This window comes from Xenopus laevis, chromosome 4S (genome assembly GCF_017654675.1).
Source record: "Xenopus laevis strain J_2021 chromosome 4S, Xenopus_laevis_v10.1, whole genome shotgun sequence".
Classification (NCBI taxonomy): domain Eukaryota; kingdom Metazoa; phylum Chordata; class Amphibia; order Anura; family Pipidae; genus Xenopus; species Xenopus laevis.
Genome location: NC_054378.1, coordinates 53,399,983 through 53,424,859, shown reverse-complemented (window position 1 = coordinate 53,424,859; position 24,877 = coordinate 53,399,983). Strand labels below are relative to the sequence as shown.

General features: G+C 40.4%; 1 protein-coding gene across 3 annotated transcripts in view; it reads left to right on the top strand.

Moving 5' to 3' along the window:
- Positions 1 to 24,877, top strand: part of vstm2b.S (V-set and transmembrane domain containing 2B S homeolog) — a 65,755-nt gene that overhangs the window by 6,538 nt on the left and 34,340 nt on the right. For all 3 annotated transcript variants that reach the window (XM_041561243.1, XM_041561242.1, XM_041561241.1), the window contains exon 5: positions 2,466 to 2,841. In XM_041561243.1, coding sequence (XP_041417177.1) covers positions 2,466 to 2,841 — 376 coding nt within the window. The remainder of the gene's footprint in view (positions 1 to 2,465; positions 2,842 to 24,877) is intronic.

The following is a 24,877-nucleotide window of genomic DNA, read 5'->3' as shown; positions in this document are numbered from 1 at the left end:
ATTTGAGCATGTTTAAAACATATCTTGAGCAACCATGGAATGAATAACAGCAGATTAGATTTGATTTTACAGGTATAGGATCCCTTATCCAGAAATATCCGATATCCAGAAAGCTCCGAATTACGTAATGGCTGTCTCCCATAGACTCCATTTTATCCAAATAATCCAAATTTGTAAAAATGATTTCCTTTTTCTCTGTAATAATAAAACAGTAGCTTGTACTTGATCCCAACTAAGATATAATTAATCCTTATTGGAAGCAGAACCAGCCTATTGGTTTAGTTAATGCTTAAATGATTTTCTAGTAGATTTAAGACATGAAGACCCAAATTACGGAAAACCCCAGGTCCCGAGCATTCTGGATAACAGGTCCCATACCTGTACTAGTATTTATTCTGATATTTGTTATTAGCTATGGGGGGGCATTCAAATGTCTGACTGCATAGGGGGGATAAACCCAAAAAATCTTTTGTTCAGATTTGTCATCTGGAACCCTTGTTCCATACTAAATAAAGTACCCACCTACAACTTTACCCACTGTAACCCCCTTATTGTTGCCTTATGCACACCACCAAGGATTGGCACAACTCCAGTTATTGTGTTACAGCTGTTGCTTTGGTGGAGTGGAACCACTGCACATATAAGAGAATCCCTGAATGAGAGTTATAGTAATTAGTGCATCAATGAAGGTTCAGCTATGCCTAGTGGATGTGAGATAGCCATGTTGTATAAAGCTGTGCCCAGGGATACCAAAAGAAGGAAAATACTGGATAATATTTGCTAAATAGTATAATAATTTCCCCCTGATACACATGATTTTTAGGGGAAATTCTAAATCTCCAGTATCCCAGGACCCTGGTACAATCCATTGCAAGGATTAGATTGCTGTAGACAAGGAATGATCGAGTTGGTGGTTAAAGCTGATAGGAACTAGTCAGCTGAATTCCTTGCCCTGTATTTATTGCTTAAGAAGGGTTACTGCTTATTCGATCTGCTGCAAATACTCAGCCATAACGATCACGCCTTGGAAGGAGATGACCTGTTTAATTATTTCAGTGGGGGACATAAAGGAATAAATAATGCCAATTGCAGTGTTAATTCCATTATTATTTTTATTAGGGCCCACAGACCAATCATCCCTATAATCAACATACCAATCATCACTGTAGTTTCTAAATTATGAAAGCTCCTTGCATGTTCAGTCAAACATAAAATCAGACAGCTTGAATTTTAGCCCAAAGGTCATGCTCATAATCTAATAATCATTTCACTGGCTGTCCGTCAGATCTCAGAGCAAGTTAGGGATGGGGGCAGATTATAATAAAAAAAAAAAAAGAACGAAAAGAATAATAATTTTAAACTCAGATCCTCGCATTTAGAGGGATTGAGCGGACTTGGAAGTTGAATATATGCTGCCATTGAAATGTATCACATGGTGTAATGAAGTGGAGGAGACCTGTAGTGTTCGGGCTATTTAATGCGTATCTAAATGGTTTTTGGTATCACTTGAAAAAGGAACTAGCTCAAAAAACATGTTATTAAGCACCAATTGCAGACTAAAACACTGCCTGTTTCAATTTTATATATTTGTGGATTGAGCTGACCTTCTGTTAAAGGAGACATATAGGATAAATGAAAAAAAAAACTCTAATTTTGTAAGTATGGTGTTGCTTTTACATGGTGCTAAAAATTACAATTACAACTATTACAAATAGCCCCTTTATTGGAGCTCCCTATAGATGTTCTCTTGTCCCTGTCTGTGTTTCAGATGAGGGGTGGGTGTGTCCTAACAGTCCCTGCCAGAAGCACAATAGGACAGCCAATCACATCCCTGCAGTCACAAGCACAGACAGGCTTCAGTTCCCTATCAGGTCCTGCTAGCTGCTGATTGGTTCCTGTCCTACAGTGCAGTAAACTGAGAGCCGCTAGCTCCCCTGCACATCCTGGGAATTCAGGGAGGGGGAAGTGGAAGTGAAGGGAGGGATTATTAGGGTTTTTGCAGAAATATTCAATAAATCATCCTGAAACCCTACTTTTTTAAGCACAATTTTTCTATATCTAAATGGGTATAATGCACTGGTACAATGTCTCCTTTAACAGAAGGGAGCATTGTGCAAAGGGAAACCTGCCAGTCTTCAGACATGGGGTCAACAAAATGAGCCTATGAGTATGTGCCCCAGTAGGTACGAAACGCGTTAGGCGATCATCTGTATGTCCTAATATGATTTGAACTTTTCATTATAATTTTTGGAGAAAACTCACAACTTTTTGCTGCATAACCAAAACGGCCCATGTTTGGGGCTTGTATCCACCCTATCATGGCAATGGAGTGTGCAGGTGTTTTTGTCTCTGTTTCCCAGACAGAACCACAGAAAGAGAGAGAAGCTATCTGACAGTTGAGACAAGAAGGGCACCAAGAGGATTGAGGGTAGAAGGGGTTTATCTCATTCTCTTTCTCATTTCAGACTGTTCGAGTTCAAGGCAACGACATCTCCCACCGACTGAGGCTGTCCAATGTGAAGAAGCAGGACGAGGGGGTGTACGAGTGCCGGGTGTCGGATTTTGGGGACGACGAGACTCAGGAACACAAAGCTCAGGCCATGCTCCGGGTCATTTCTCGCTTCTCACCGCCAGATATACAGGCCGCCGAGGCAGTATCGCACATTCAGAGCAGCGGGCCCCGTAGGAACAACCCCAGCAGCAGAGCCACCCCAGAACCCGGCAACAAACGCCCCGCGCCCCGGGGAGATCATTTGGCCCCATCTCCCTCCACCGCAGCCTCCTCCTCGGCTTCCCCCGCTCCTGGAAAAGCAGCCATCCTGCGGCAGCAGCACGGGTCAGGTGAGTCATCTGCTGTTCTGCAGCGCCATCTAGTGGCCAACTCCTGCAACTACATCACTGATTAGCTTTCATGTTGCTCTTAGAATTGCAGCAGTTCTCCATATACTTGTTAGTAATCTCTTATGAAAATAATGACACGTTATTACATTTGATCACATGACATTTTTTTCATTTGGAATTTAAATATTGGTTTTTATTACAGTAGGACAATTTTAACAGCAAACGTAAAAAAAAAATCTCTGCATGATATCCCCTTTGAAGTTTTGATGCTTGGAAGAATTCTTTCCTTAATAAACATGAATCAGAATGGCAGTTGTACAACAGTCATGTGACTGCATAGGTTACAGTTTAGGGTGGGGCAGTTAGTGTCAGGACTGCACCCCATATTAGGAGCTTTCGTTTTGTGCCCAGATTTCATCATAAAATAGAAAAACTAATTTAGAAGTAAGATATTGCACTGCAGTTTTCATCGTTAATGTTACGCAGGCTACAGGACAAATGCTTAAAAGGTGTTGTTCCCCTTTAAACAAGGTTTTCGTTTGATGTAGAGAGTGATATTGTGAGACAATTTGCAATTGCCTTTCATTTTTTTATTATTTGTGTGTTTTTAGTTATTTAGCTTTTAATCAGGAGCTTTCCAGTTTGAAATGTTTGCAGTCTGGTTGCTAGGGTCCAAATGACCCTAGCTACAATGCACTGATTTAAATGACAGACTGGAATATGAATAGGGAATGGTCTAAATCAGGGGTCCCCAACTGCCGGGCCACCGAGCCCACCTTTGATGCAGGCACACTGAATTTGACACGGACGCACCCAAATTTGACGCAAAAAGTTCACACTTTACACTGGTCCCTGGGGCAAAAACGTTTTTTTTTTTTTTTTAGAAAGCTGAGTAATAAAAAGTAGCAATAATAATACATATGTAGCCTTACAGAGTATTTGTTTTTTTTATGGGGTCAGTGACCCCCATTTGAAAACTGGAAAGCAGAAGAAGAAGACAAATGCAAAGCTATAAAATAAAAATGAAGACCAATTGAAAAGTTGCTTAGAATTGGTCATTGAACATACCAAAAGATAACTAAATCTAAGGCAAGACATATTCACTGGCGCACAGTGCTATTTGGGCATCAATTCATAAAAACGTATGATTGCAGACAAGCACTCGACATCTTCAGAAATGTAGAGTCCATTACTGTGTGAGCTGTAAAGAAATGGGCCTTTTAATGAATGGATCTACCATGCTGGTACATCATCTCATGTCTTTAAAAAAGGCTTACTTTGCTTTAAAGTTGAGGGCAGCAAGAGATTCATGGATAATATCAACAATGAGCTACATGATGAGCGTTTGCCTTTATTTGGAGCAACAGTGAAAAACAGTCTCTGTAGTTTTCTGCCCCAGATAAACCTTAGCCCGCATTTATGAGCAGAGTGAATAAAATATGTATATTACTTAATGACACTGGATGCTTATTCGTTTATTTCAGACTATGTTTATGTGACGGTTAAAGGTACAGCTGATGCACATGGTAACTTTGTTCTTTGAACCTTTGCCTAACAATTGTGTTACAAAAGAGTGTAAATAATATTTCCAGTGATATGTTTCTAACTGTAGCTCCACTCTGGATGCAGTCAGATGCAGGTGGTGTTTGCACAGCAGCGCAGATGATAACATGGGGGTGCAATGGGGAAACCTGTCAGCCAGCTCCTTTTAATCAGGGGCCAGTCTTGGTGCTATAATGTCTCTATAGAATTGAAGCTTTTCCATGGGAAGCAAATGCAAATAATGTCAGAAATGCATATCCCCAAAAAGTAGATAAGGAGAAACTGAGAGCAGGGCCGGATCTACATAACAGGCGCCCCTAGGCCCGCTGTCATTCACCGGCCTGTCCCCTCCCTTTAATTTAATCAAATTTTCATGATCGGGACCAGAGCAATGGGGATTGGTGTACAGGAAATTTTAAAAACTATTTTATCTCCTGCGCCTCCCCAGTGTTTTTAAACCAATGTGCGTGTGGTTGGGCAGCATTCCGCCCCCTAAAATCATGCCACCCTAGGCCCGGACCTTGGTGGCTTCTCCACAAATCCAGGCCTGACTGAGAGCAGGATAGGTGCAGAGTCACACAGAAGTCACATTATTCCTCAGTATAATGGAACTCCGCAACAATTTCATTCTCTAATGCAATACAAATGGAGGAGTGTCTGAAAACATACAGTGGGATATGGTACTGCAGGCTGCATTTTGTCCATGGACTAGAACAGGCCTGGACTGGGAGTCAAAATAGGCCCTGCCATTCCATGTACACAGAGGCCCAAACAGCCTCCTACCAGCCCAAACAGCCCCCAACCAGCCCACTCTATGGTAACTTTCTATGGAACCATACAGCAGCCCCTCTGGCATTTGCCAGAACCCACAGATTGCCAGTCCGGGCCTGGACTAGAATGATACTAGGATTGGGCCTTAACATTTTTCATAGAAGATCATTTATTTTGTGATCACAAATCTGTTTCATAATTATTAATTTAAAGTATTGTTCTTTGGCCAATATAGCCAATGTACTTTGCACAACACCGGTGTTAAAGGGGTGGTTCACCTTTAAGTTAACTTTTAGTATGTTATAGAATGGCCAATTCTGAGCAACATTTCAATTGGTCTTTATTATTTAGTTTTTATAGTTTTTGGATTATTTGCCTTCTTCCGCTAACTCTTTCCAGCTTTCAAATGGGGGTTACTGACCCCATCTAAAGAACAAATGCTCTGTAAGGCTACAAATGTATTGCTGTGTTTTATTACTCATCTTTCTATTCAGGCCTCTCCTATTCATATTCCAGTCTCTTATTCAAATCAATGCATGGTTGCTAGGGTAATTTGGACCCTAGCAACCAGACTGCTGAACTTGCAAACTGGAGAGCTGCTGAATAAAGCTAAATAACTCAAAAACCACAATAATTAAAAATGAAAACCGACTGCAAACTGTCTCAGAATATCACTCTCTACATCATACTAAAAGTTAATCATACTAAAAGTTAACTCAAAGGTGAACAACCCCTTTATAAAAGCTGTTAGTGTCATACAGGCGGTAGTATTCTAAGGTAGTCTGTCTTTTTTACTAACGGGTCATTCACCCAAAAACTCATTTTTTTTGCAAATGAAAGAAGCTCTAAGTAGCTTTCTAATATGAATTAATTAAACATTTTCAATGATTTTATGGTTATGTGTACAGTAGATGTACTTGTAGCCACGTATTTGTATTTTAATGACATGTTATCAGCTGTTTGCAACATTGTTTCAGGAGTCAGGGACAGATCCTGCAGATGTTGCAGTGCTACACTGATTGCATGTAAATTAAACTGTAATCACTGCAGCCCTTCTAGCTGGATTTTCTAGACATGTCCCTGAATTTTCAAGTGGCCTGGTTACCCTGCTAAAGTCATCTTTCTAGCTATGATTCCTATAAACCAATGTTATCAGAGAGCATTTATATAAAGTGTCAGCGTGTTTCCTTGGAAGCACTTTAGCTCAGTGATATGGCTCCTAAAAAATAACACAATACGACCACCTAAAAAACAACACACAAACACAATTTTAAGCCTAGTGGCAAGAATGACACAAGCCACACTATGACAATATTGCTCTAAAAACATTTGACAGCCGCTGATGTTTGTGTAGGAGTATTTCACTCATCTTCTTTGTACACACAGACACACAGCAATTTGCTACTACAAACTTTCCTGCATCCCCTGACTTTAGATACACAAAAAGCTTTAGTGGAAGCTGACGCCTCTGCAGTGAGCCAGAAACAATCCTCTGTATAAGATGAGTGCTTTGAGACAAGGTCAAAAAGAGTCAGTTTTAATCTCTATTTAAAATTTAAGTACACACTGATGCGATTGAAATTCTTGGCCCCCAGGGCTTCCCGCTAGAGAACAAAGTGTGGTCAGACAGTAGTTAAAATTAAAAATTAATATTACAAACAGTGGAACTTGACTCGCTGCTCTCCTAGGGAGTCCCACCAGCCAGGTGAGAAGATAAAGAGTCATTGACACAATAAACCCTCAGTTAGATGAACCTGCTGAGTTTTGCCCGTCTCGTGTATGAGATCTCTTTATTTATGTATGACTCCTAGCAGGGTTTGGAAAACTGTGCCTCATGATATCCTAATTATAATGAGAATTCAGAATTGAAATATTTATTTTGGAAAATCGTATTACCGGAATATTCAGGCCTGGCTGAGAGTTGAAGAACTGCGTTGACCACTTCAAGTGCCTTTAACAGGATAATAGAGGATGTCAGAGGCTACACAATATGGCATATATATAAGGGTGTCTAGAGATCCCAGCCCCGTCCCACATTCGTAATCACTTCCATAACATGTGCACATATGCCCTGTATTGACATTCAAGCAACACTAATAAATTTAAGTAGCCCTTGGGCCTGAAATTCAGCTTCATGTCACAAACACAACGTGGAGTCATTTATTAATATGGCACTGCTCTGACATCAGTACAAATAGCACGAGTTCTGCCGTCAATAAGGTATTCCCAAGATTCTGTGCTGTTTGCATGCTTGTGCTTTTCTTTCTACAGCCATGTCATATGTATACTGGGATTTGTGTCCAACATATGTTTAGCTAATGTGCTGGTTTAATGTGTGCTGGAGACTGATGTTGTTATTATTATTTTGGCATATGAGCAAAATGGATTGTTTTGCATCTGAGTATAGAGCAATGGCCCTAAATGAAGGCCCTGGCTCAGCTTGAGATGATGTTCTTGCCAACTAGGATGCCACCTACATCCCTTATGTAGTGTAAATCTGTATATCTATATATAACAGGTATATGCTAATATCTATATGACAGAATGGGATAAAGCATTACTATGATTACTAACAAATAAAGATGTAGATTAATATCTAGGGGACAAAAAAAAATTACCCTTTACCATGGCGACTCAATAGTTGTATTGTCTGTAATCTGAGACAACCACTATCTGGATTAAGAGTGGATTATTTCTTTCTGTTATTAGTTATATGTAACATAGTTATAACAGGTCTGGTAGAGGTCCTGGCTGATATCCAGTTTCAGTATCTAATGAATCCTTTTCTGTTAGATGGGGTTAAAAAAAATATGTTGTTGCAATATCTGTAAAACAAAATGGATGATAATCTCTTAGTACTAGATAACTGGAGTAGGTTCCAACACAGACCTGGCTGTCAGGATTTACATATGTTATTAAGCTTTGGGCACTGGCCTTAGAGAGTTGGGCAGTGCTCTTACAGAAAAATAGCACAAAGTTTGGGAACCAATTGTCTATACTGTATGGCATTGTTTATTATAACACTGCACCTTGCTTTCATATGAAATTTACAAAATACAATTTTTTTTGGTTAAAACAATATTTGATGCTTTTTAGCAACTGAGACCACAGCTTCCAATATCCTGCATTTATAAAATGGCATCCTATCCCATAGCAGTGAACACTGAAAATAAACCAAACCAAAAGGGACAAGTTCATATATGGCTAAAGGAGAATAGAATCTAGTTAACAGGAATAACACAGATCATACGGATTACAAAAATTATTTCAGCCATAAATTTGACATATTTATCCCCTGAGGGTCTTTCATGCACAGCTACCCTTGGGCAGAGCTGCAAGTCATTGCTGTTTGTATTCCTTTTCGCTGGAGAGCCTATCTGTGTATATCATTTTACATATTGTCAGCAAATACATGCACACCACTGTAAATGCAGAAGGTGTGAATAAGGATAAAACTCATCATATTATATTACTGTTTTAATCCCATTTAGCTTTTATCAAGGGCTTAAACCGTGTTTGGCAGCATTTGAGTGATTCCAGTTTGCATAAAAATATCCTTTAGAGGTAATGGAGTCTTGCTTGCTTTGCATTTGTTGACCTTTCTTATCTTTTACAAGCTTAATTCTATTAAGGCTATGGGAAGTTACAGGATACAAATAAAAATATATATATATGTAATTTAAATCCATCACATTCATTTGTGGTGCATCTGCAGTCTACATTGATCTTTAAATCTACAAAAATTAAATATAATCAGTTTTCATTTTTTTTAAATAAATTAAAACACACTACAGCAAGGATTCTTGCTGCATAATGGGGAAGTTGCAGATGTGTACTGATCTGCGGGGCCCAACAAGCAATAGATGACAATAGATGGGTTTTTTTCTAAACCTTTTTAAACCAACCCATCATGTCATAAAATAATCTAGTACAATATTTGTCCAATTTCCCAGGATGCAACTATATGAACTTAAAGGAGAAGGAAAGCTACCGAAGCAGTTTATTGTCAATAGATTAGCCACAATAGTGCAAGCTATAAGACTATATTTATTCTGCAGAATGCTCTACCATACCTGAGTAAACAGCTCTAGAAGCTCTCTCTGTTTGTTTAGGATAGCAGCTGCCATATTAGCTTGGCTTGACATCACTTCCTGCCTGAGTCTCGCCCTGCTCACTCATAGCTCTGGGCTCAGATTACAGCAGGGAGGGGAAGAGAAGCAAACTGAGCATGCTCAAGCCCTGCCCTGGAGGTTTCAACTGAAAACAGGAAGTCTGATACAGAAGTCCATGATTACACAATAGATGGAAAGAAGTGCTGTGTTTCTTTTGACAGAGGACTCAGAGCAGCATTACTTTGAGGGTTTACTGGTGTATTTATATAGGCCTTTCTTATAAAGCTTACTTAATTTTAGCCTTTCCTTCTCCTTTAAAGTTTTAGAAAAAAATAAAGCCAGATAAATGGGTCCCTGGAGTGAATGAAGAAGAGCATGGTGGGTCCTCCATTCCATACTTCATTGAGTGTTTTGCAGCTGATCAACTATAGGAAGTTTGATTAGGCTGCAGTTAAGCAGCAAATAAAAGTAGTGTGGGATTACACCTCAGTGCTCCCTGTGTACCTCCTTGTTTTGTAGGAGGGTATGAGGCTCTGTGGACACCTCCTTGTGCTGGAGGGAGGTGTGGTGCTGCCATAAGCTGGTGAATTTGTGTCCCTGGAGGGGGGAGTAGAGAGGCTTTGAGAGGAGCCTGAATGAATAATATATGTTCATGTTTATTGAGGCAGGATGAAGTAGGATAGCCTGTAAATATCCAGCATTCTGTTATTCACTTCTGTAGAACAACTCATTTTGATTGACCAAATTAGAACACAAAGGAATTGAACACAAATTTGCATCTATTCAGATGCTGTTCTTAAACACTTAAATCAGTTTAAGTACTTAAATCAGTATACACTTTTCTGTACTTTTCTTGTGTCTGTTGTGTCCACTGTCCTGAATAAGGTAGCACTGGATTGGAAGCTTTTAAAGGGTTCACTTTGTATGTTGCTCCTAGACAGGCACTTGAATTACATTACATTTCTCATAGAGATTAGGCTTTAAATGAACCACAAATTGTAGCTGATGGTTGTCAGCGGATGCTAGGAAGTATAGTTAAGCAAACATTTGTACAAATGCAGAATTAACAGATTTCTATATTATTGAATGTTATTTTAGCTGGGGTTACTGCTGGAAGTACAAGTGATGTTCCAGTTGTATTATGACAATGTTATAATCATCTTTCTCCAGCATAGTTGACAGTAGCAAACTCTGTTTGTATAAATTCTTCTACAAAACAACCTCATTATTCACTTGCTCTGACATCACTAGTCATTTATAGCATCTCACTTCAAAGATTCCATTCCCTGGCTGGCATAGTCATGCTTGTTTAGTGAGGCAGGACTGTGGATGTCAAGGTCAGAATTTCACAGTTAAACCACTTCAAACAAGTATAGGACTCAAAAGCTCAAATGCTTCTGCAGAATTTTTTTCATAACAAAAAACACTTTGTATTTTATTTATATATTTTATTTTAGCACAGAAATTGAAAGACATTACTTACTCTTGAATATTTGTGTATTTTATTATAGTATTATAATAAGAAAACCAATCCATTGCTGAATTTTAAATAGCCTCTGACCTCATCAGTACCTTCTAATATACTTAACCTAAGGGTTGGGACCCAAAAGTGGGGCCCTTGCTGTTGGTAAGTGGGTCTCTATGACCCCTTCCATATACCTGTATTGCTGCAATGTCAGTTACAATAAAAATAAGCTTCTTGGTGAATTGTAAAATAATTCTTGCCTTTTGAAGACGACTGCAAGACTAAATCTGGATCCCAGAGGAAATATTACAAATCCCAGTTTAGTGGAAGTAAAATCCTTTGGATGATTATTGGTAATTGATATTCTCAATTTGAACAGAGAATGAAGAATGGCAGCCAAAAACATTGTCCTAGTTGACATTTAGTTGATTAAGATTAATTTAGTATAGAATATCTTCCAGAGATATGATTTTATGGAATTTTATTACAGTACTGAAATTATTGAAAGCTTGGAAAGTGTTTTAGAACAGGAAGTTGTTAAAAAATATCTGCTAGTACTTCGCAAAAGCTGGTGGTTTCTGGGAACATTAACCAAAAACATCCCCAATTTCAGACATATTGCAATTATACAACTCATAAGAATGAGATTGTGCATAAGTATTAATGTAAGCCTGGCTGATATTACAAAGGGAATTATAGTCATGGGGTTTATCTTGCTAAAGATCCACTCCATTACCAGACACCTCTCTTATAGTTTCTATAGCGTCATCCAAAAAAATATCCAGTCTTAAGCTTAGACATCTATGAGACAGTCATTGTATCACAATGTTTCATAAAGCACCTCTTTTTCGCTGACTTGGAATAACTTGTTAATATGGGATCCCCTATTTGGAAAACTATTATTCAGAAATGTCTGAATTATGGGAAAGTACATCTCCCATAGAGTTTATTTTAGCCAAATACATGTACATAATAATATTGCTCCCTTTGCTTTGTAATAATAAAACAATACCTTGTACATGATGGTAACTAATCTGCAAAATTCCATATGGCGAACCAATCCTACTGGGTTTATTTAATGTTTAAATATTTAAAGATCCCCTATCCAAAAAATCCAAAAACAAGAAAATTGTGTAATTCTAAAATATGATCACCCCAAAATGTTGGAGTTAATCCCAGAGACAATAGGCAAATAGCCATTGTGAAACATTAAAGTGCCTGTCTCACCTTATTGTTTCTTATAAAAGTGTGTAACAATCACCATATTTATGATATTTAAAACTTTGTAAAATTCTATGTACATTTCTGCTGCTTTTTACTTAGCTCACCATAGACATTATTCTCCACTTGTCCATGCTCTATTGACTTCAATATGTTATGCTTGATCTTTAGTATAACTGTCAGCATTAGTTCACTTGGTGTAAATACTGGAGAGCAGGTTAAAAAATTAATTTTCTCATACAAAGGTGCTTTTTAAAATGGTCGCTGTTTACAATAATCAGATGAGAATCAGATAATGTAAGATTGTACAAGAGTGGAAGAAAGCTTGTTCCTAATAGAGAAAATGAAAAATATATTAACCATGATCATAATATTTATTAATTTAACCATAATTGTCATGTTTGGTATCTCAAAACCCAGAACAAACCACAAGGTCCTGATCTCGGCTCACGCTTCTGCCGCTAGGTCTTAAAGTGAGAGAACCAAGGGTGAAGTTCTGGGTAGGCAAGGAAACCATAATGCAACCCCGGACTGGCAATCTGTGCGTTCTGGCAAATGCCAAAGAGGCTGCTAAGTTGCCATAGACAGTCACTATTTATTGGGCTGCTTGGGCCTCTGTGTACTTGGAATGCCACAGCCTATTGTGAATCCCAGTCCGGACCTGCTGTAACGTATACAGGAGGGACGGGGAACAGAGAGTGCAGTTGTGGAACCGGCAGGGACAGTACTAATCAGACAGGGCAGTACAGAATCAGGAACCAGGAACATAGTCAGGATTACCAGGCCAGATCAGTACCAGTCAGAAATTGCAGTACAGAATCAGGAGTCAAAAAAAGCTAGGAAAGCCTATGGGGACCTTCCCCATAGGCTAACATTGGTGCTCGGTAGGTTTTAGGTGGCGAAGTAGGTGGTCAAAGTTTTTTTTAAAGAGACAATACTTCAACTATCGAATGTTCGAACGGTCGAGGGATTTTTAGTTTGAATCGTTCGATTCGAAGTCAAAGTCGTAGTCGAAGGTCAAAGTAGCCAAAAAAATACCTTGAAATTCAAAGTATTTTTTATTCTATTCCTTCACTCGAGCTAAGTAAATGTGCCCCTAAGACTGTAGTCAGGATTCAGAAGAGTGGTCAAACAGGCAAGGGTCAATTCAGGCAGTGATACAGCAAGTTCAAAAACAGGCAAAGGTCAGAAACAGAAAATCTGACAAGAATCACATCCAGGAACTATTAGGAAATAGACCTACATTGGGCAATGAGTCAGTGCAGTGTAGGGGGTTTTATAGACAGCTTAATGGCTACTGTCTTGCATAAAAAGGACATTAATTTAAGGGATAAAAACATTTTGCCTCTTTATATGTCCCTGGTAAGACCTCACATTGATTATACAGTGCAGTTTTTTGGGCCTCAGAAGGATATTGGTAAGCTTGAATGCAGATATGTGCAAATAAACTGGTAGAAGGAATGGTAGAAAGAAAGATGTTCAAGGTTGGGGCTGTTTTTCTGGAAAGAAAGACACTTGTGAGGGGACATCATTACTGTGTACATGTACATTAGAGGGCACTATAGACAGATAGCAGGAGATCTATATTCACATAGAAAATAACAAAGAACACAAGGCCACCCTTTTAGACTTGAGGAACTAAACTTTCCTTTGATGTAGCAAAGATTTTTCTTCAGGGGGAAGGCAGTGAGGTTGTAAAACACCCTCATCGGAGATGTTGTGACACTATTGTGATACTATTAATACATTGAAGAGTGGCTTGGATGACTTTTTCAACAATCATACTATCCAAGGCTATAGTCGGAGAAGTAAACCCTTAAAATTTATATGGCTAGAAATACCATATTTTATATTTTGAACTTATTGAGTCAACCTAAAACTTCAGCATCTCTATATTAGTATTGATCCAAGTTGACAGAGGCATTTCCCATCTATTTTTTGTTAGGACTGTCTGTAACACACACACATACTCAGTGAGCTTTGAGAAGCTATTGAGAAGCTTAGCTTAGGGATCCTTGCAGAAAACGAGGATTGTCATATAAGTTGATGCTACAGGGCTAGTTAATAAATTCTGATTATAATGTTTTTGGTTTCTGAACTGCCAAATACCAATGATTATTTACTAATTAGCTTCAGCCTTATATTGTATAGGGATGTAGCGAACGTCGGAAAAAAAGTTCGCGAACATATTCGCGAACTTGCGCAAAAACGCGAGCGGTTCGCGAACGGTTCGCGAACCCCATAGACTTCAATGGGAAGGCGAACTTTAACATCTAGAAAAGACATTTCTGGCCAGAAAAATGATTTTAAAGTTGTTTAAAGGGTGCAACGACCTGGACAGTGGCATGCCAGAGGGGGATCAAGGGCAAAAATGTATCTGAAAAATCTGCCTGTGTGTGCTTGGAAGAGATAGTGTAGGGGGAGAGCTGTTAGTGATTTCAGGGACAGATGATAGTAAGTTTGCTGGCTAGTAATCTGCTTGATACTGCTCTGTATTGGAGGGACAGAAGTCTGCAGGGATTTGAGGGACATTTTAGCTTAGGTAGCTTTGCTGGCTAGTAATCTACTGTTCTCTTTAAACAACTGCCATACGTTGACCTTGTAGGCATTGTTTGCCCAGTTTTTTTGGACGCAGCCACTGAAGCACAGTTGCCATAAAAAATATGCCATATAAATGCTGAAAATAGTCATTTTTCGCCATACGTTGACCTTGTAGACATTGTTTGCCCAGTTTTTTTGGTTGCAGCCACTGAAGCACAGTTGCCAGAAAAAATATGCCATATAAATGCTGAAAATATGCATTTTTTTGGTTGCAGCCACTGAAGCACAGAGGCCAGAAAAATTATGCCATATAAATGCTGAAAATATAAATTTTTTTGGTTGCAGCCACTGAAGCACAGAGGCCAGAAAAATTATGCCATATAAATGCTGAAAATATGCATTTTTTTGGTCGCAGCCACTGAAGCACAGTTGCCAGAAAAATTATGCCATATAAATGCTGAAAATATGCATTTTTTTGGTCGCAGCCACTGAAGCACAGTTGCCAGAAAAATTATGCCATATAAATGCTGAAAATATAAATTTTTTTGGTTGCAGCCACTGAAGCACAGAGGCCAGAAAAATTATGCCATATAAATGCTGAAAATATGCATTTTTTTGGTTGCAGCCACTGAAGCACAGAGGCCAGAAAAATTATGCCATATAAATGCAGAAAATATGCATTTTTTTGGACGCAGCCACTGAAGCACAGTTGCCAGAAAAAATATGCCATATAAATGCTGAAAATAGTCATTTTTTGCCATACGTTGACCTTGTAGACATTGTTTGCCCAGTTTTTTTGGTTGCAGCCACTGAAGCACAGAGGCCAGAAAAAATTAAACCAGTAGGGTTTGCACCCTAGTTTGTAACGGTGGCGGAGGGAGGAGGAGGACGCTAAAGGACAGCTGTGTGTGGAGTCATGAGGCTTGAAGAGAAGGACAGCTGCATAGAAGTCAGAACAAGTCTTCCGGCGTGCAGTAACCCTCCGAGATCCACCCCTCATTCATTTTAATAAAGGTCAGGTAATCGACACTTTTGTGACCTAGGCGAGTTCTCTTCTCAGTTACAATCCCTCCTGCTGCACTGAAGGTCCTTTCTGAGAGCACACTTGAGGCTGGGCAAGACAAGAGGTTCATGGCAAATTGTGACAGCTCTGGCCACAGATCAAGCCTGCACACCCAGTAGTCCAGGGGTTCATCGCTCCTCAGAGTGTCGATATCTGCAGTTAATGCCAGGTAGTCCGCTACCTGCCGGTCGAGGCGTTCTTTGAGGGTGGATCCAGAAGGGTTGTGGCGCTGCCTTGGACAGAAAAACATTTGCATGTCTGACGTTACAGACTGGCCAAAGGGCTTTGTCCTTGCAGGTGTGCTCGTGGCAGGATTACTGGCACCTCTGCCCCTGGAATGTTGATGAGTTCCTGAAGTGACATCACCCTTAAAAGCATTGTACAACATGTTTTGCAGGCTGGTTTGTAAATGCCGCATCTTTTCGGACTTGTGGTATGTTGGTAACATTTCTGACACTTTATGCTTGTACCGAGGGTCTAGTAGCGTTGCGACCCAGTACAGGTCCTTCTCCTTAAGCCTCTTGATACGGGGGTCCTTCAACAGGCATGACAGCATGAAAGACCCCATTCTCACAAGGTTGGATGCAGAGCTATCCATCTCCGCTTCCTCATTATCAAGGACTGCATCATCCACGGTCTCCTCCCCCCAGCCACGTACAAGACCAGGGGTCCCCAAAAGGTCACCACTAGCCCCCTGGGAAGCCTGCTCCTGTTGGTCCTCCTCCTCCTCCTCCACAAAGCCACCTTCCTCCTCTGACTCCACTTCTGGCACCTCTCCCTGCGTTGCAGCAGGTGCCTGGGTTCGTTCTGGTGATTCCGACCAGAAATCGTGCGCTTCCAGCTCCTCGTCACGCTGGTCTACAGCCTCATCTGTCACTCGTCGCACGGCACGCTCCAGGAAGAAAGCGAAGGGTATTAGGTCGCTGATGGTGCCTTCGGTGCGACTGACCATATTTGTCACCTCTTCAAAAGGTCGCATGAGCCTGCAGGCATCGCGCATAAGCACCCAGTAACGGGGGAAAAAAATCCCCAGCTGTGCAGATCCAGTCCTACCACCCAGTTCAAAAAGGTACTCGTTGACGGCCCTTTGTTGTTGCAGCAGACGTTCCAACATAAGGAGCGTTGAATTCCAGCGAGTCTGGCTGTCAGAAATCAAACGCCTGACTGGCATGTTGTAGCGCTGCTGAATGTCAGCAAGGCGTGCCATGGCTGTGTAGGAACGTCTGAAATGGGCCGACACCTTTCTGGACTGGGTGAGAACGTCCTGGAATCCTGGGTACTTGGAGACAAAACGTTGGACTATTAAATTTAACACATGTGCCATGCAGGGCACATGTGTTAAATTGCCTAGTCTCAACGCTGCCAACAGATTGCTTCCATTGTCACACACCACTTTTCCGATCTGCAGTTGGTGTGGGGTCAGCCACCGATCGGCCTGTGACTGCAGAGATGACAGGAGTACAGATCCGGTATGGTTTTTGCTTTCCAGGCACGTCATCCCCAAGACAGCGTGACAACGGCGTACCTGGCACGTCGAATAGCCTAGGGGGAGCTGGGGGTGCACAGGTGTGGAGGAGGAGAAGGAGGACCCAGCAGCAGAGTAAGAAGAAGAAGAAGACGAGGTAGAGAGCGATGGAGGAGTAGAGGTGGTGGCAGAACCGCGTGCAATCCGTGGCGGTGACACCAACTCCACTGTTGTTGTTGAGCTACCCATTCCCTGCTTCCCAGCCATTACCAAGTTCACCCAGTGGGCAGTGTAGGTGACATACCTGCCCTGACCATGCTTGGAGGACCATGCGTCAGTAGTCATATGGACCTTTGGCCCAACACTAAGTGACAGAGATGCGGTAACTTGGCTCTGCACATGTTGGTACAGGTGTGGTATTCCCTTTTTAGAAAAAAATTGCGGCTGGGTACCTTCCACTGCGGTGTCCCAATTGCTACAAATTTGCGGAAGGCCTCAGAGTCCACCAGCTGGTATGGTAAAAGCTGGCGGGCTAAGAGTGCAGACAAGCCAGCTGTCAGACGCCGGGCAAGGGGGTGACAGTCAGACATTGGCTTCTTACGCTCAAACATGGCCTTCACAGAAACTTGGCTGGTGGCAGATGACTGGGAATGGGAACAGGTGGTCAAGGTGGAAGGCGGAGTGGAGGGTGGTTCAGACGGGTCAAGGAGAGCAGAGGTAGAGCAGTAAGATGCTGGACCAGAAGGAGTGTGGCTTTTAGTTTGCCTGTTGCCTTTGAGGTGTTGCTCCCAAAGTGCTTTGTGCTTGCCGCTCATGTGCCTTCGCATAGAAGTTGTACCTATGTGGCTGTTGGGCTTACCAAGGCTCAGTTTCTGACTGCACTCATTGCAAATTACAATGCTTTTGTCAGAGGCACACACATTAAAAAAATCCCACACTGCTGACTTTTTGGAAGTGTGCGATCTGGCGGTAACAGTAGAAGTTGGCGGCATTGGCGGCAATGGCGGGTGCGTTGGCCGGCTGAACACAGGTGCCGATACATGTTGTTGCCCTACTGATCCCTGCGGGCTGTCCTCCCTGCTTCTTCTAAGTCTTATTCTCCTACTGCCTCTCTGACTCTCCGTCTCTCCATCTGAACTACCCTCCTCTTGCTCTCTTCTACTAGGCACCCACAAAACATCAATCTCCTCATCATCATTCTCCTCAGATGCATCAATTTCTTCTGACACATCACAGAAGGAAGCAGCAGCGGGGACCTCCTCCTCATCACTCATTATGTCCATCTCTATCGTGTTCTCTGCCAGAATTAAATCTGGTGTAAGGTCCTCATCTCCTTCATCTTCTTCTGGCAATAATGGTTGCGCATTACTCAGTTCAAGAAACTCATGGGAAAATAACTCCTCTGACCCCAGTGAAGAAGGGGCACCGGTGGTGGAGGAAGTGTTACGTGGGGTGGCCATAGCAGTGGAGGATGAGGAGGATGTTGTGGTAAAGTTAGAAACGGTAGAGGATGGGGTGTGCTGTGTAAGCCAGTCAACTACCTCTTCAGCATTTTGGGAGTTCAGGGTCATTGGCTTTTTAAAACTGGGCAATTTGCTAGGGCCACAGGATTGCATAGCAGCACGGCCCCTAGCACGGCCTCTGCGTGGCGGCCTGCCTTTGCCTGGCATTATTTTTAAAAAAACAACAACAACAACAAAAACTCAGTTGGTTTTTCTGGAAACGATAATACACACAGCTAGATGGCGGGTTGAAGAAAACAGTGTGCAAATAATGCCTACAAGGTCAACGTATACACTACTACAGCGGTGGATACGGATTACGTAAAATATATGAATGCTGCTTGAAAAAAAGTAACTCAAGTGGTTTTTCTAGAGACGATAATATTATCAATATTTAGACAAAATGTGAACAAGGTCACACAGCTAGATGGCGGGTTGAAGAAAACAGTGTGCAAATAATGCCTACAAGGTCAACGTATACACTACTACAGCGGTGGATACGGATTACGTAAAATATATGAATGCTGCTTGAAAAAAAGTAACTCAAGTGGTTTCTCTAGAGACGATAATATTATCAATATTTAGACAAAATGTGAACAAGCTCACACAGCTAGATGGCGGGTTGAAGAAAACAGTGTGCAAATAATGCCTACAAGGTCAACGTATACACTACTACAGCGGTGGATACGGATTACGTAAAATATATGAATGCTGCTTGAAAAAAAGTAACTCAAGTGGTTTTTCTAGAGACGATAATATTATCAATATTTAGACAAAATGTGAACAAGCTCACACAGCTAGATGGCGGGTTGAAGAAAACAGTGTGCAAATAATGCCTACAAGGTCAACGTATACACTACTACACCGGTGGATACGGATTACGTAAAATATATTATGGCTGCTTGAAAAAAGTCACTCCGGTGTTTTTTCTGGAGACGGTAATATTATGGATATTTAGACAGAATGTGAACAAGGTCACACAGCTAGATGGCGGGTTGAAGAAAACAGTGTGCAAATAATGCCTACAAGGTCAACGTATACACTACTACAGCGGTGGATACGGATTACGTAAAATATATGAATGCTGCTTGAAAAAAAGTAACTCAAGTGGTTTTTCTAGAGACGATAATATTATCAATATTTAGACAAAATGTGAACAAGGTCACACAGCTAGATGGCGGGTTGAAGAAAACACTGTGCAAATAATGCCTACAAGGTCAACGTATACACTACTACAGCGGTGGATACGGATTACGTAAAATATATGAATGCTGCTTGAAAAAAAGTAACTCAAGTGGTTTTTCTAGAGACGATAATATTATCAATATTTAGACAAAATGTGAACAAGGTCACACAGCTAGATGGCGGGTTGAAGAAAACACTGTGCAAATAATGCCTACAAGGTCAACGTATACACTACTACAGCGGTGGATACGGATTACGTAAAATATATGAATGCTGCTTGAAAAAAGTCACTCCGGTGTTTTTTCTGGAGACGGTAATATTATGGATATTTAGACAGAATGTGAACAAGGTCACACAGCTAGATGGCGGGTTGAAGAAAACAGTGTGCAAATAATGCCTACAAGGTCAACGTATACACTACTACAGCGGTGGATACGGATTACGTAAAATATATTATGGCTGCTTGAAAAAAGTCACTCCGGTGTTTTTTCTGGAGACGGTAATATTATGGATATTTAGACAGAATGTGAACAAGCTCACACAGCTAGATGGCGGGTTGAAGAAAACAGTGTGCAAATAATGCCTACAAGGTCAACGTATACACTACTACAGCGGTGGATACGGATTACGTAAAATATATTATGGCTGCTTGAAAAAAGTCACTCCGGTGTTTTTTCTGGAGACGGTAATATTATGGATATTTAGACAGAATGTGAACAAGGTCACACAGCTAGATGGCGGGTTGAAGAAAACAGTGTGCAAATAATGCCTACAAGGTCAACGTATACACTACTACAGCGGTGGATACGGATTACGTAAAATATATTATGGCTGCTTGAAAAAAGTCACTCCGGTGTTTTTTCTGGAGACGGTAATATTATGGATATTTAGACAGAATGTGAACAAGGTCACACAGCTAGATGGCGGGTTGAAGAAAACAGTGTGCAAATAATGCCTACAAGGTCAACGTATACACTACTACAGCGGTGGATACGGATTACGTAAAATATATTATGGCTGCTTGAAAAAAGTCACTCCGGTGTTTTTTCTGGAGACGGTAATATTATGGATATTTAGACAGAATGGGAACAAGGTCACACAGCTAGATGGCGGGTTGAAGAAAACAGTGTGCAAATAATGCCTACAAGGTCAACGTATACACTACTACAGCGGTGGATACGGATTACGTAAAATATATTATGGCTGCTTGAAAAAAGTCACTCCGGTGTTTTTTCTGGAGACGGTAATATTATGGATATTTAGACAGAATGTGAACAAGGTCACACAGCTAGATGGCGGGTTGAAGAAAACAGTGTGCAAATAATGCCTACAGGGCAAATAATGCCTAAAAGGTCAACTTATACACTACTACAGCGGTAGTAAAATAAAAAAAAGTAAAATGAAAAAAAAATGAATATTAAAAAAAAAAATTAAAGTTGGTGCTGCTGAACTACTAGGAGCAGCAGATTAGCACACCAGTCCCACTCCCCAACACTGCTAGACTAATAGCACTGGGCTCTTATAGTAGTAGTAGTAGTAGTAGTAAAACAACAAAAAAATAAATAAAAGCAGTCCTTACAAGGACTACTGTTATTGCAGCAGTCAGCAGATGAGATCAGAAGCAGGACAGCTGCCCACTGCAGCTACATACAGAGCACTGCAGTAGAAGGTAGATTACTAGCCAGCAAAGCTACCTAAGCTTAAATGTCCCTCAAACCCCTGCAGACTTCTGTCCCTCCAATAACAGAGCAGTATCAAAACGATTACTAGCCAGCAAACTTTCAACTGTCCCTGAAATCACTAACAGGCAGCAGCTCTCTCCCTACACTATCTCTTCAGCACACACAGGCAGAGTGAAAAAACGCTGCAGGGCTTCGGTTTTTATAGGGAAGGGGAGTGGTCCAGGGGAGAGCTTCCTGATTGGCTGCCATGTACCTGCTGGTCTGGGGTGAGAGGGCAAAAAAAAGCGCCAACAATGGCGAACCCAAAATGGCGAACGTCGCGCGACGTTCGCGAACTTCCGGCGAGCGCGAACACCCGATGTTCGCGCGAACAAGTTCGCCGGCGAACAGTTCGCGACATCTCTAATATTGTATATTGTAATATTTATGTTATATATATGCAGTATCTTGTGCATCAGCCCCTAATCTCAGTAAGTGACAGCAGCATAGAGCATGAGCAGCGAATCAGCAGAAAAAAAGATGGGGAGCTACTGGGGCATCTTAAGAGGCACAGATTTTTACTGCTAAACAGCTATGGTCATCCTGGGCTGGTATTGAATCCCGTGATATAATGTACAAAATTTCTGCCCTACTTAAGTTAAGCTTTAGTTCTCCTTTAAGATAAACAGTTAGTTTAGTATAGGTATGTGTATATATATTTTTATATATGTAAGTGTATTGATAGGTCTGTATACATATATATGTTGGGGTTTGGTGGGATTGATTTTGATGGACTATTGTTTTTATCAACACAAAAATTATGTAACTATGTATATAAACGTGTCTATATGTATATATATGCTGGGGTTTGGCAGGGTTGATTTTGATGGACTATTGTGTTTTTTTTCAACACAAATTAATTATGTGACTATGTATGTAACCAGCCTGTGAAGCATCTCATTCCAAAACCAAGTTGACCTCTACTCTTGTGGGAAGGCTTTTCACTAGATGATGGACTATTGTTGAATTTGGTTCCATTCATACATAGGGCTTCCATTCACAGGTCATTGTATCCCACAGGTGCTCAGTTAGCTTAAGTCAATGTTCTAATTCATTCAGTCGAGTTCTTTTATCCCAATTTGTTAAAACCAATTATGTGCTAAGCTTACTTTCTGCAAGGAGTTGTTATCCAGTGGAAACAGGAAAGGGCCTTGCTTAAACCTTTGCCATAAAGTAGAAACAGAATTGTCACTAATGCATTGTATGATGTACTGTCAAAATGATGAGTATGGCTTACATAGCCGAATCCAGTAATTAAAAGGTGTGTTTACATACATTTGGCAATATAGAGTACATCAAATAATTTATAATCTTGTCTTTCACATAAATTCATTGTTACAGGCAGTATTTTTTCCTGATGTATACACATATTTGTTGTGGTAAAGCACACTGTTTAGCTTGTATAATAAATAAAATATTACACTGTTAATAAGGTGAAATTACAAACATGCATATGTGTTCCTGCCCTCAGGAAGACTGTACGAACTAGCATAGGTCACTGTGATTTGTTTTTCATTCAGTTCAGGAATGGGAAAATAAATAATGAATTGTTTTCAAGAGGTTTAGAAATATAATCATAGCCACTATGACAAGAAATGCAGGGGTGAATTGTTTATTGCACGTTGCTTGCAACATATAAACTGATGAAAATGAAATGCATGGATTTACTCATATTATTCTATGCCCCTGAGAGACGAATCAGTTTGACTAAGCATATGTTCATAAGCTTTGGATAAGTAGGATTTAAGATTTCCTTTTCTCTATAGAGTATCAAGGACAGCGCCATTAGGGAATTGATTACTTCTCCTAAACAGCTCATTTGCTGATTCGTTTGGTAGATATCCTCTATCTTTGAGCGCTATCATCACAAAACATATTTGCTCCATTATAACAATGATTTCTCACTGCTAATAGAATTACAGCAGAAGAAATGTTGGCCAGCAGATCCCATTAAACCGGTGTTTCTTTTCCAAGGACTTATTTTGAAATAGCAAACCACATTTAATGACTTTTTTAATTGCCCTCTATTTTCTATTGTTTTTACATTTAAAAATGATATATTAGTGAGGCCACTGATGTAGTTGCATCTAAGCTCTGGTGGCTACATGGTACATTTATGATGCTGATGACAAATATACAGCTATAAATACTTGTAATTTTACCTTGAGCTTTACTTTTAACCCATGCTTTAACACTGTGGCCACATCTCAAGTTGCTGGCAGCCACACGGGATAATCTCTGGTTATAAGAATCAGGATGAGGCTGTTTCTCCTACGACTGCTACAGAGTTGCTAATTGGGGTAGGGGTAGTAATAGTAAAAATGTATTTTGAAAATGTAAATTTTAAAAAAAGTGCTGGAAAAAAGGGAGAAAGCAACTGATAAATAGGTAACTAACACAATGCAATCTGTGAAGGTAAGCTACCCCTTTAAATGGACCTAAAGTGGCAAGTGATTCAATTATAACAAGGAGTCAACATTTTATTTTTAGAAATAGCTCTGTTGTGAAGGAGGCTGTCATTATTCTAGCTGAGCTGTCACTCACTTCCCTGCTGGTCTGTGCCCCAAGAAGGCTATTAATGGCATATCACAGGGTTTCAACAGCCAAGTGGAAAATAGATACAATCAATTTTAAAGCTATTTTCTGTAGAGATACAATTATGTTTAATTGTACCTGAGCAGAGCAAGCATGGCAGTAAATACAAATTTGCAGATAAATAAATAAGGACTTAATCCTTTTTTTTTGCAATAGTATTTATATTTCAGTAAGAAAGAGGAAAGCCCTATTTATTATATATATTAAATAGGGCTTTAAAGCTTTAAAAACAAGGAGTACATGCACTATATCACTTATTGCCTTAGATTTCATTAACCACATGAAACAGAGATTTTTTTTAACTATTTTGGAGGCTTGTACTACCGACTATTGACACTGACTGTGTTTCCATTATGCAGCAGATAGTTAATTCATATCATAACATGATTACAGTGAGACCACAATTGACTTTTCAGCTGTTTGGTTTTTTTTTTCCAGATTAGTCCATCTGTCTCTCATATATTTTCATATGCGATGGTCATTTTGGATATTCATTAGAAATTCCATTAATGACCAGAATCGCTTCAATGCAAAGCTATGCACTACCTCCCTGAAAAGTTCTCATACAGATGCCTTAGATTGCTATAGTTTGAGCTTGCTATTGTGTATAATAAAGTAGAAAATTGTGCTTCATCCTCACGGCTCATTTTGCCATCTTGATGAAGAATAGAGGTTTCCTTTTCCTCCTTTACGCTATTGCACAGGCCTTAAGGTCCCCCTGACCTCAGGCAAACAACATAGATGACAACGCACTCAGTATCCACACTCAGTTTGTTCCTGAAGCATGTGCAATAGTGTCTAATTTTCCCAAATGCCAGTCTAGGCTGCCTCGGACAGCCTGTAGGAAGCTTGA